The 13,387-nt window shown below is 39.9% G+C and overlaps 1 protein-coding gene across 1 annotated transcript in view; it reads left to right on the forward strand.

Moving 5' to 3' along the window:
- The first annotated feature begins 1,152 nt into the window (after window positions 1-1,152).
- The window catches only part of ADAM8 (ADAM metallopeptidase domain 8), a 48,635-nt gene continuing 36,400 nt past the window's right edge, over window positions 1,153-13,387 (forward strand). The window contains exons 1-3 of the mRNA XM_077454862.1: window positions 1,153-1,289; window positions 9,382-9,485; window positions 12,487-12,563. Coding sequence (XP_077310988.1) covers window positions 1,160-1,289; window positions 9,382-9,485; window positions 12,487-12,563 — 311 coding nt within the window. The 5' untranslated portion in view covers window positions 1,153-1,159. The remainder of the gene's footprint in view (window positions 1,290-9,381; window positions 9,486-12,486; window positions 12,564-13,387) is intronic.

The raw sequence follows: 13,387 nt of genomic DNA on the forward strand, positions 1-13,387 counted from the left end.
TTATATCGCAAAAAATAAAAATCGCAGAGGCAATCAAATACCATCAAAAGAAAGCTCTATTTGTGGGAAGAAAAGGACGCAAATTTTGTTTGGGTACAACATTGCATGACCGCGCAATTACCAGTTAAAGCAGCGCAGTGCCAAATTGTAAAAAGACCTCTGGTCATTTACCAGCAAAATGGTCCGGTCTGAAAGTGGTTAAGGCACACCTAAATTGTTAGACTGAGCCCTCCAATGCTGTGCTGTGATCAATCCGGCGGGGCCCGGGCACTTCCATCTTCACCCGGTCTCCCTTCTGGGTTCTGTGCCTTCAGTCACTTGCCTTGGCCAGGCTGCGTTGATGTCATTCCCACACATGCTCATGTGCATCCTCTCTCTCTCATCCCCCCCTTTCTCTCCCATCCTCCCTGCCTTACCCCTCACACCTCTTTCATCCCCATCTCTCTCTCTCATTTAATTTGTTATAACAAAAAATTGTTTGCATTTTTAGTTATTTATTGTTTATAAAAGGCCCCACCAAAATCCTCAGCACCAGGCCCATGATGTTCTTAATCTGGCTCTGCTCCCCTCCAATGGTGATCAGTAGAGAAGTGTGCCCCTTCCATTGGTGGATAGAGGAGAATTGTTTTTTTTTTTTTAACTTTTTTTATAATTGACAATTTTTTATTAAAATTTTATATTTTTTAAAAGAAAAAAAAAAGAAGAATAATACATATTAAAAATGTTACAAAATTTCAAAGAGCAATATATCATACACCTAGCAATAGAATTGTGTTGTTTTATTGGTGATCAGGGGAGATTTGGCCCTCTACATTGGTGGTCAGTGTATGTGGGACCCCTGGAATCCTCTGGAAGAGAAGGGTTTACACTAATAATAAATGGAGGAAGTACGTGCTTTACTATATATTGTGTATATCCGATTTCGGTAAATGCAGCCTGATCAGAAGATGATGAATAGTAAAGTGGAATACACAAGTGTACAAGACTCTGATGACAGGGATGTCGCCACTCCCGGCCACTTCTCTATACAGCCGGTGACACCAATCCTGTCCGATCCTCATTTCCTCTAATGATGACTCAATAGGCTCATGACTCACTCGGGGCGGGGCTCCGCGTTTCGCCGTTCAATCAGAGGCAGCCATTATTAACATATGCTTGTATGCAAATGAGTCCAGATATAGGCTGTGGTCCATGTGTGCGGAGTGCGGAGAGGCTGCGAGCGGCGGGGAGGATGGAGGAGTACATGGTGTGTCTGTGGGCGCGTATATGGGCGCTGGGGGCTCTGCTGGGTGAGTTCATCTCTATGGGGCCAAAGGAAACTTTATATTGCCATTGGAATACACTGCATGGGTTGTGCGATCAGCCATGGAGCATCTTATTATTATCACTTCTATGCTGAGCATTCACCTCTCGGTGTGATTCGGCCACAGGATGTGGCAGATTGCTGCTTTATTATATTACATTTCTATTACTTTTGTACTTATTGATTTATGTATGGATTCTCTGCGATTGCGAGGATGTATAGGATTACATATAGGAACAAACAGAAGTGCTCCCGATCATAGATCTGTGTGTTACAAAGAGAGAGACTGTACAGTAAAAAACAAACCATATATATATATAGATACACAATCTATATAGATCTCTCTCTCTCTCTCTCTCTCTCTCTCTCTCTCTCTCTCTCTCTCTCTATATATATATATATATATATATATATATATATATATATATATATATATATATATATATATATATATATATATATATAATCTATATAGATCTCTCTCTATATATATATATACAATCTATATAGATATATATATATATATATATATATATATATATATATATATATATATTTTTTTTACTGTACAGTATATCTATATACCTATCTATATATAGATATTAAATATACTGTATGTACTGTACAGTAAAAATATATATTTTTTTACTGTACAGTACATACAGTATATTTTGTGTATATATACTGTATGTACTGTACCGTACAACAAAATATATATATATATTTTTACTGCACAACACATACAGTGTATATATATATATATATAGTTAGATAGATATTGTTTAACATTTGTCGGCAGATATTGTTCATCCTGGAAATATCCAATTGCCTCTCTGGGGGATCAGGAAGGATTTTTATTTTCCCCAGCAAATTGGAACATACTTTTATTTATTTATTTAGTTTTACTTTTAGTTTTTTTTTTTTTAATCGTTTGTTTGTTTGTTTGTTTTTTTTTTTTTTTTTTTTTTACCTTTTTCTGAAGGAACTGAGGTTTTCTATTTATTTATTTTATTCTACTGCTTGAACTATAGATTTGTGTCTTTTGTTTTCCAACTAGACTAAATATAACAATCTATGTTTACATATAGTGTGTGTGTATATGTATGTATGTGTATGAAAAAAAAAAAAAGAATGATATGCTTTAAACTGTTGCTGTTGCTCTGCATCTTGCTTCAGAAGCAATAGATTAAGAAGTGTGCTGAAACCATCAGTATACATTCCTATCCAATGAATAAATGAATACTCTCCCGTTGTGTTCCCTTCCAGTGTTCAGGGAGTGGTTTGGAGTATCCAGTTGTCTTCTGTTCCCTTTGTCTCCTATAAAATATTGGGCAATGCTAACTTCCTTCTTAGGTTTGTTATTTGTCATGATGTTCTGTATTTCTTTGTTTTATGTAGATATGATGTCTCTGTGCCTCCAATCTCTCACCCATTTTAGCTACAGATGTATTAGCGTTCATGCACACGGACTGTATTAGAAGCCTATGGCACTTTACCGTGGCTGGGGAGCCACACGTGCCACATACGTGGCCGTGGTCTTGTAAACGTCAACACTTCTTTGCACCAGCGTTTGCCCTGGTGAGCGTGTTCAATGGTTTTTCTGATGATAGGCATTCTTTCATGCACATGGATTATAAGGCATTGTTGATGCTTTTTGCGACTTCTGCGCTATTTCAGCATAAGAATTGCAAGTACCGTAAGTTACTTTGCCATTAAAATTGTTACCTTCCAGTTTCAAAATGTTGGAAGTAGTGTTATCACTTTTTTGAGTTGCGACGGTGCATTTGGTTTGTGTCTGCTAATGATTCTGGTATTGGAATTACGATATTAAATTAGTCGCAATATGCGATTGAATTGTGCTTTGAGACTGTTTACTGGATGCAATGGGCGAGACAAGATTGATAAATGTCGCCTATTCTTCTTAAATGTACTCAATGTATTGGAATGCATCCTTATCTTCTCTATGTAGTTCTCCTTGTCCTTGCACTATTCTTCTCTTCCTCTTTTATGGTCTCTCCAGCTCTCCCCCACCCCCATTTGTCTCTTCCTTCCATTTCCCTGCTAACCTTGCCTTCGTCATCCTCTTGCCTTAATATGATTACCTTCCAGTACACCACTCCCTTTACAGTGTCCAAAGTAAACTAGAGGGATGCTGGATTCCCTTACTCCATTTTACTGTAATGCAAGAAGAGCTAATTGAAGACACATTTTGTAGAAGTGACTTGGGTATAGAGAACATTAATTGCAGCTGACTTGTCTACATAGGAGTTTTCCAAGCTGAACTCTGGGAATAACCTTTCTTAGGCCCTGTTCACACTGGCATTAGAAGCAGGCATTTGGGCGCTTTTTAACCGCTCCCCTGAACGCCTAATACAGCAGCCTATAGTGAATAATATGTACAGTGGACAGAACTGTTCACATTTGAAAAACATGTAGCGTTTGCTTTGCTTTGCATCACTGTGTAGTAAAAATGAACCTACCTGATGAATCTGGGATGAGTTGAAACGTGTCAACTCCACGCATTAATCTCTATGGTTCCACATGTTTAAGACGCATTTATGGATTCTCTATGAAGTGGAACCCCCCCCCAAAAAAAAAAAACTCACTTGGAGGGTGTCAGAGTACGTTCTTTCAATTGCAACTTAAATATTTAAAAGATGCACATTAATGTTTGTAGACACATTGGTTTGCATTAGTATCAGCATTAGAATTTTTTTGCAAGTGTGAGTTTAGCCTTAGGGCTCGTTCACATAGATCTACCTATGTAAATGAGCCCTAAGGCCACCTTCGTGAATGTCAATTCAACATGTGTTAAAGTTGGCATGGCTGCGACTCATCATTTTGATGGCATGTGAAAAGACCTCTCCAGCTGTATAGTATAGCTTTAGATGGGCGATAAAACTGCAGCTTATCTGCCTTTTATTTATGATGTGTGGATCTCAGACATCAGCAGTCTGTAATGAGAACATTGAGTAGGGTAATAGCACTGATATCTATTAGCTTCATGTAACATACTCTCCGTTTCGTATTGTCTGCTGCACCATATCCCCAGTCCAAAAATGTAGCATGCCCTTTAATCATCAGTTCCTCTAATACAGTGGTCATCAACCCTGTCCTCAGGGCCCACTAACAGGCCAAGTTTGCAAGATAACTGAAATACATCACAGGTGATATCATTTTCTGCTCAGTAAATTCGGTATTCTAGTCTGCATCTCCCCATGGCAATACATGCATCTCCCCATGGCAAACCTGGTCTGTTAGTAGGCCCTGAGGACAGGGTTGATGACCACTGCTCTAATAGGTCTGCAGTTTGGCAGTCCTCTTAAGCATTGCATATCAGGGACGTGCAGTCAGGGGAGGCAAGTGAGAAAAAACAATCGAACTTCGAGGGTCATAGCACAGCAACCTGGGGTCACAGAGACCCCACATTTGAGGGGTGGGTAGCTGAAGTCCTAGCCCACCACTGGCTCCTATCATCTATGGTTCCAGAGATATGGGGCTCCTTGCGCAGCCTGTCAGAAGCTACATACAGAGTGAACAATTTAAATACAAGCTGACACACTGTTTGCAGCAGATTGAGAGGATGAGCTGCCTCTCCTCACTTCTTGTCAGAGGCACTGAGCTCAATGGACAGCTTGGAGACTTGGACCAATGGTAAAGCACCATTTGCCCAAGCTGTCCAATAAAAAATGCTGCAGTGGAGGCAAGCCTCTCACTTCAGTGTCATAGAAGGGGCATGTGTCTAAAAGACAACCTATGCATTAAGGTGAAAAGACTTCTGTTACTGACCAGCCCCCCCTCCCCCCGTTTTACTCACCTGAGCCCGTTTGTTCCCACGCTGGAGACGTGCACACCCTCTCTGGCTGGGGTCTGGGCTCTTTATTGGATAGGTTGATGGCAGCACATCCTACTTCTCTAATTTAAATCCAATGACGCTGTGTCCGGCATTCTTTGTCTATGGACGCAAATGCTGGACTCAGGAGCGGGCCCGCATGGTAACCCCCAGGAAGAGCGCTTCTCCTAGTGGGTTTCCTGCTGTAGGGAGGAGCCGCAAGTGCCACTGGGGGACCCACAAGACGATCATCGGTGCCACACTGTGCAAGTAGATATGTTATATGTTTGTTATTTTGAAAAAAAGAGGGTTTAAAACCCCTTTAAGCCACCTGCTTGAGTACAGTTTTTGAAAATATAGTAAATTACCTTAAATTAACAGAATATATAATAATTATTTGTATATTACTTATGGTAATTAAACCCTTGGCAGCCAGGCCAATTCTGACACTTCTCTCCTACATGTAAAAATCGTCATTTGTTTTGCTAGAAAATTACTCGGAACTCCCAAACATTATATATATATATATATATATATATATATATATATATATATATATATATATATATATATATATATATATATATATATATATATTGTTTCAACAGACACCCTAGGGAATAAAAAGGTGATCATTACAACTTTTTATGTTACACGGTATTTGCGCAGCTCCCCATCATGTTATCCTATGTGTCCATGCACACTGGGGGTTATTTACAAAAGGCAAATCCACTTTGCACAGCAAGTGCACTTGGAAGTGCAGTTGCTTTAAATCTAAGGGGAAGATCTGAAATGAGGGGAAGCTCTGCTGATTTTATCATCCAATGATGTGCAAGCTAAAGTGCTGTTTTTTATTTTCCTCGCATGTCCCCCTCGGATCTGCAGCGTACTTCCAAGTCCACTTGTAGTGCAAAGTGGATTTTCCATTAGTAAATAACCCCCATAGGCTGTTATCAGCAGTTTTTGGCTGGGTGCGTTTTTTGGCTTAAAAAAAACCCCAAAACAAGTGGGTTCTGAGAGGAGTTTTTCAGCTGTAAAAAAGCTCTAACGTAAAAAAAACGCTGCTAAATGCTCAAAAACGCATCTCACTAGCGTTTATTAACAAAACGCAAAAAAAATTCTAACATGAAAAATCACCAAAAAAACAAAACGAATAAACGCTATTGCAAAAACGTTAAATTTTTTTTGAAAAACTCACTGCAAAGCTACTGGCATTTTTATTACGTTATTTTAACGTCCAGTGTGCATGAGGCCTTCATGTACACCGCTGCTGGTAAACGGGCGTTTAGGGGCAGTTGGGCATTTTTTTCAGCTGCCCCTGAACTCTCCTCCGTGTTATCTTATCAGTACATGTACACATTGACGTTTATAGTCGTTTCTAGGAAGTTGTGTTTAGAAGCTTTTTTTGGAAGGCAAAAAAAATAAAAAATACGTTCAGGACGGATGTTCAGAGGCATTTGAAATGCCAAACGCCTGTATCAGCTTGTAAATGCGGTAACTTGCATTTTATTTTATTGTATAGGAGTTTTTAATGGAGATATATTTCTGACCATTTGCAAGAAACGCTTCTAAACGCAGCATGTAAACGTGGCACAACGGATGTTTTTAAACGTCGGTTACTAGCTGTCAAGTTCCATCATTCAGGAGAGGTTTTAAAACGTCCGTTGTACATTAAGCCTAAGGCGTCTTTTGCATTGACCTCAGTGTTTACCACCCTCTGAAAAGTGATCCACAGTGGATTGCTTTTCACAGAGTGATACAGAGTGAACCAACAGTCTCCCTCTGTGTGAATGAGGCTTAACTCCTTGAATCCAACAAAAAGGTGTAGCTAAATAATAACTGTTCCAGATCTACATAGTGAAAGGCCTAAGAACCAAAGGACTCCATATTTCATTTATAATGTTGCTAAAGATACATTTACAATTCTGATAGACAGCTAGAGAAAGTACAATATGTTTCTGCATGGTGTGGACATATTGAGGCTGAGATATAAAATCGAGAGAATTTCATTAGGGCTGATTTCCATCCTCAAGGCATCTGCTCTGTTCATTCATAATCTGCGGGGGAGGGGGGACTGTGGTGGCAAAAAATAAGAAACTGCTTCTTTTTTTTGCTTCAATATGTATAAAAATGTGAATTCATCTCATGTTCTTCTTTTCTGAAGGCTCGGTTCACATGCTTATATACAAATTGGATGCGTTTTGAACCGCATCTGATTTGCATAACATGTGAACCAGACTAGATTTCAATGGAGACGTCACACATATCCGCGGCGACAGCGGTTTGTTTTTGAAAAGAGTCCTGTGCGATTTTGAGTCCGGTTCAGGTGCGATTCAGGTGCAAATTTTTACTTGAATTTACACCTGAACCAGACTCAAAATCGCACAGGGTTCTTTTCAAAAACCTACTACTGTCTCCCCAGATATGTGCGAACTGTCTCCATTGAAGGCTAGTCTGGTTCACGTTATGTGAATATCCGGTAGACAGCAGTTCATTTTTGAAAAGAGTCCTGTGTGATTTTGAGTCCGGTTCAGGTGCGAATTCAAGTAAAAATTTGCACCCGAATCGCACCTGAACCAGTGAACCTCACCGGACCCCGGACTGCAAACCGCAGCCAAACATGCGTGAACCTAGCCGAACATATACAAAAGTTGTGTTGTTGGTACTTGTTAAAATGTATCCAAAACCAAAAATTTAATAGATTGCAGTTTAGCGATTGTAAAATGATCACCTTTTAAAACAACCCATTCAGTTTAAAATAGAAACGAAAGGCAAAATATTTCTGTATAGATATAAAAAAAATTATAAATACTCCCACCCTTTTTTAAAACTATTTTTAAGTGATCATATTCCCTCTGTTCTCAGCTGGGAGGGTGGAGAAGCAACAGCACACTGAACTTCCCAGTAAATGGCTGTGCTGGAAGGGAGGTGTCAGGACAAGTCTGACCATTGGAGGAGTTGCCAGCACAGCTAGAGAACTGATCATGCTGTGCTCTCATGCCTAGTGTGGTCAGTTTTTAATAGGAGAACAGAGGAACTGGCAGATGCACCAGGGATTTCACACAAAGGAAGCAATTAAAAGAAAACAGGATACTTTTTCGTACAAGTACATGGTACAGCAGGCAAATATCAGGAATATGTAATAGAAAAATAAAAAAACTGTGCTAGACTATAAATGTTAAATATTGAAAAGCGACACAGGCAGCAGCTCAAATGTGGGATAAACACATAAATGTACAGAAAAAATGAAGGGGAGAGCTGCGCCAATATAAAATATGTGTATTACAGGCATACCTCACTTTTAAGTACACAATACTAAAGTTGGAAAGTGCAAAATCAGGCTCACTTCTGCATAGAAACCAGTGAGCTTCCAGGTTTTATTACCAAAGCTTAATTGAACAAGATGAGGCTAGAAGCTCACTGGTTTCTATGCAGAAGTGAGCCTGATTTTGCACTTTCCAGCTTTAGTAAATAAACCCCATTGTGTACTTAAAAGTTGGGTATGCCTGTAATATTAGTAGACCAATAGTCCATGTAAATCAGTCCTCCAATAACACCACAGTGACTCCACACACAGATAAAAGTGCTCAACCACCATATCATGAGCCGCTGACCAGATAGCTATTTATTTAGTAATGCCGCCGCTATTTACATATGAATGCTGATTATTTACATGTAAATACAAGGTCTGCAGGTGAGTCATCTGTACACAACCATAGGGCAGAGCTGGGCAGCATTAGTACCAGCACTTCACACTGAGATATCGGGACACAGTACAGGACTAAAACTTCAAGAGACAAGGGAAATTAAACTGGTATATTTGGCAAGTATGAGGCAGCTGCTTTGGGCCCCACAACAATGACAGGGCCCAGGGCAGCTGCCCCTTTTGCCCTGCCTTAAAGATGCCCTGGCTGCCGTACACACGGGCTGAATTTCGGCCGGTTTCTATTGATTTGGCCGATGCTGCCAGCATTCAGCTCATGTGTACTGGGCCTTAGTTGAATAGGATTAAGTACTTATGAGAGTTTACAATCCCAGAATGCAGTGTCTCCATTTTGTTCCATGTCTGTGTAAACCGGGATTTTGCCTAAATATCACCAATTTAGTCGATGTACGTTGAACCTCCTTGGATGATAGTTGCATTGGAATACTATATGAAATACAATAGCAGAATATACTGATGCATAGATCTTTTATTGATTGTGAGATTTGCCCTTCATTTTGGTTTCACGTTTTTCCTCTCTAGGTTCTTCGGAAATGGTACAACTTCCCCATGTGAAGACGTATGAGACCGTGATTCCACAAAGGTTGCACCAAGTTCTTTCAAAGCGGGATTTGCATGGGCTGCAGGTAGGTAGTCATACATAAACTGATACAGCTCATCGCTATGGATTTTCAATTGATCAGATATTATACCAATCAACATCTGTAATAGAGCTGCACAATTAATCGTTAAAGAATCAAAATCGTGATTCTACTCCCCCCCCCCCATCTTAAAAAAGCACTTCCCCCGATTCTATGTAACAAGTCCAGAGACCTAGAGAATAAAATGGCGGTTGTTGCAATATTTTATGTCACACTGTATTTGGCAGCAGTCTTTCAAAACGCATAAAAAAAATAAAAAATACAGTGAATTAAAAACAAAAACTAAACTTTAAAGTTAGTCTAGTTTTTTTGTGTAATGTGAAAGATAATGTTACACCGCGAGAATCGTGATCTTTATTCTAAGCGAAAAAATAGTGATTCTTTTTTTAGCCAGATTTGTGCAGCTCTAATCTTTAACTTTAAATGTACATGCGAGTGTGCAGGACGTATGTAAGTGGTACTGAAAAGGTTAATGTAAAAAATGGTCGGTCAGTGAACTCTGTGTGTTGGGAGAATGACAGGACAAATTTATGTGGCTATCCAGGAACTCAACTCATAAACCATCCTTGGAGGCAAAGTTCCCACTCTGATCTGGCTCAGCCCCCTCCAACGTAGAATACACAGAGCTATTTTTCATGAGCTGAGATATCTGCAATTTCTTGGGACTTTGACTCACATGGTAGAGGAGGGGGGTATCCAGCTAGAACATAATGTAAGATGTCTGTTCATATGTCCTTATTACTCACCATGAAAATGTACATTTCTTTACTTGAACATGTCACAGATGACAAACGTAAGCTTTAAACTTCATGGTGCTCCTAAGTAAGGACAATGAGTAGGATAATATATAGTGTGAAATATTATATGCCCCTCCCCCTGGATATAGAGGGCTTTTAAGTAAACCAATTACTTTAATTTCAAATAAGCAATACAATGTTAATGTCATTTTAAAAGTAATTTTTACTATTTGTAAATCTGCTGCTGTCAATAAATTGATATATAATGATCCTGCCATTAAACGATTTGTTTTGCCGCTTCCTGTTATATGATAACACCCTGTCCCCCAATTGTGTCCTGCCTTGTCATATGAGCATTCTATGGAGACTACAAGTGGCCATGTCAACACACATTTTGCAGGCACGGTCCACTATTGTCACCATCGGGAACATGAACTGAAAAATGTCATACAACCAGCAGTGCAGTGTATGTAGACAGGAAGTGGCTGCAAATAGGTTGTAGGTAATCAATAGTACTGAGATACAATAAAAGGAAAAAAAGTATTTTATTGTAATAAATGCGAATTGTCCAACCAAATCAATTTTTTTTTATTTTTATTGTGGATAGGTTAGGAAAGGTTTGTACTTTGGCACAATATCAGTAAGGGTTTATATTTACTTTTTGGCTTCATGCACAAGAGTCTTTTTGGCATATAGTGTGCTCTGCTGCTATATTTTGAATGAACATGGAAGCACTGTGTGTTACGTTACTTCCGACTTTGTCACTCTCCTTGGCTATGTTAGCCACAGTGGAGGGCAAGGGAGACAACAGGGTTATATTAGACCCCTGCTGTGTCAGTAAAGAGGACCTGTCTCAGCAAAAAGCTATCACATTGTGGGTTACTAGCAATGCAATGCACATGATTATGACATGGTGGTGTGGGTTTTTAATAGGGTTAAAATATGTGGTGAGGAACGACATAACATCTTCTCACCACTTGTCACATGCCCTCTGAAGAGCCACTTCTGATCGCTCTTCAGAAGGCAACATAAATGTAAACAAGCCCTAAAAGCTTCCACAAAACTTGCCAAAAGCTCTGTAAATGTTTTGTAAATCCTCGCTGTGCACATTGTTATACAAGCTGAAGTCTGTGTGAACAAGGCTGAAGTGTTTCCCTCACTTACTGTGCCGGTGATAACGATCCCACCAGACAGAAAATGTGGGAAAATCTCCAACAGCAACACAGGCAGAAAGAAGATAGATTTTCATTGTTGTCTGTGTGCTTGTTACAGATTTGACCTCACTTCCAGTCTAATGAAAATTATGACCCCACTTCCTGTATAGTGGCCTTTGACCTCACTTCCGGTCTAGTGAAAACTGTGACCTCACTTCCTGTATGGTGACCTTTGACATAACTTCCGGTCTAGTGAAAACTATGACCTCACTTCCTGTATAGTGACCATTGACCTCACTTCCTGTCTAGTGAAAACTATGACAACAGCAAGCGAAATCTCTCTAGCAGTCTCTCTAGTCTGGGATAGCAGTAAGAACCAGACAGGAGTTTTAACCCTTTCTCACGCTATCCACAGCTTAAATGAAAAATGTCAACTGAACATTCACTTTAAAATGACACAGATAAAATCTTTCACAATTCTTATTGCATAATAGACAGCTTTGCAGAGGCTCATTCCTTCTTTTAATTTTGCTTTGCTGGCACATAATTAAAGTGAATATACAGTTTAATATAAAAACAGGTTTATACACATGCTTGGTGCAATAGAATTGCACAAAACAGCCCCAACCCTCCTCTTCTGGGGTCTACCGCTGGCACTCCTGGCTCCTTCACTTGTCAGTGTGCCAACCCAGGTAGCCATTTTCTATTGTGGCACACCTGTGGGCCCAATCCCGAGCCACGCTGTCTGCATTCAAAGACTTACACAGAGCGGCTTGGGCCACTCTCTTGTTACAGGATTTGAGTGACAGCAGCAGGAGCCAATGACTTCCACTGCTTCAACAAAGCCTGTGAGCGCCACAACAGACGGGCACAGTGCTGGATCTAGTGAGGGCTCAGGTTAAGTGTAAGCAGGTGGGGTGAGTGGGTGGCTATTACTATCTAAATGCTTTTTACCTAGGGAATGCATTAAGGTAAAAAAATAATAATAATACAAGTTAAGGTAAAAAAATAATAATAATACAAGATTAGCGTGTTATTGTACTAGTGAGTCATTGATATATTGGTATAATTGTTGTTAATTGTTGTTGTTTACAGAAACTGTATCCAGAACATGCTCAATACACACTAACCATGGAAGGAAAGAACTACACACTGAAGCTGCTAAAAAACAGGTATTAAAATAATTGGTTTGGTTATTGCCCCTCTTGTTGAAAGTGGTTGAAATCAATAATTAAAACCAAAAAAACAAACGGTCCTCTTCTTCTGGGGTCCCCCACCAGCGCTCTTGGCTCTCCTTTCTTCTCTCTGGGCCCCTATAGACACAAACAGCATGGTTCCCTCACTCCCTTCTCACAACATTTGATTGACAGCAGCAGGAGCCAATGGCTCCATGTTCTGTGAGGGGAGAGAGCGAGGAGAGCACCACTGCAGATGGGCACAGTGCTGGATTGAAATAGAAATAGGTAAGTATTTAGGGAGATGTGTGGGCAATTTTTATCTTATTGCAGGGAATGCATTAAAGTAAAAAATGTCTCGGCTTTACGCGTACTTGAAAGTTTCATTTTTGTGTTTTTCCTTTTCTTGGGGGGGGGGATTAGTTATATGTTATGGTCTGTATTCCATTACCTGCAGGCTGCTGCTTTTGGTTAATAGCTTTCTCGCAGTGCCTCCTTCAGAGTTGTCAGATACAGAACTGTGCTGACTTCTGATCAGCTGTCTTTTGGTAACGTAAAGGTAAATAGCAACCACTGCTACTGAGAAAGGTTGCACCACACACCACTGATACTTTCTTTGCCATTCCCAGAACTTATATAAAAATGGGTGCTTCATTAAAAAGGTGGGGTTTACATGGGCAGGGGAAAGGGGTGGGGCCAAGTGGGGGGCGTCAAAATGAGGTTTCATCTAGGGTGTCAAAAATCCTTGCACAAACCCTGCTGTCTGTGTCTTGGATCATTTGGAAACTGTGTTTGCATGTATCGCTCAGATGAGTGGTTAC

Source organism: Lithobates pipiens, unplaced genomic scaffold, assembly GCF_037356315.1.
Source record: "Lithobates pipiens isolate NorthernLeopardFrog02 unplaced genomic scaffold, aLitPip1_a1.2 Scaffold_25, whole genome shotgun sequence".
Taxonomy (NCBI): domain Eukaryota; kingdom Metazoa; phylum Chordata; class Amphibia; order Anura; family Ranidae; genus Lithobates; species Lithobates pipiens.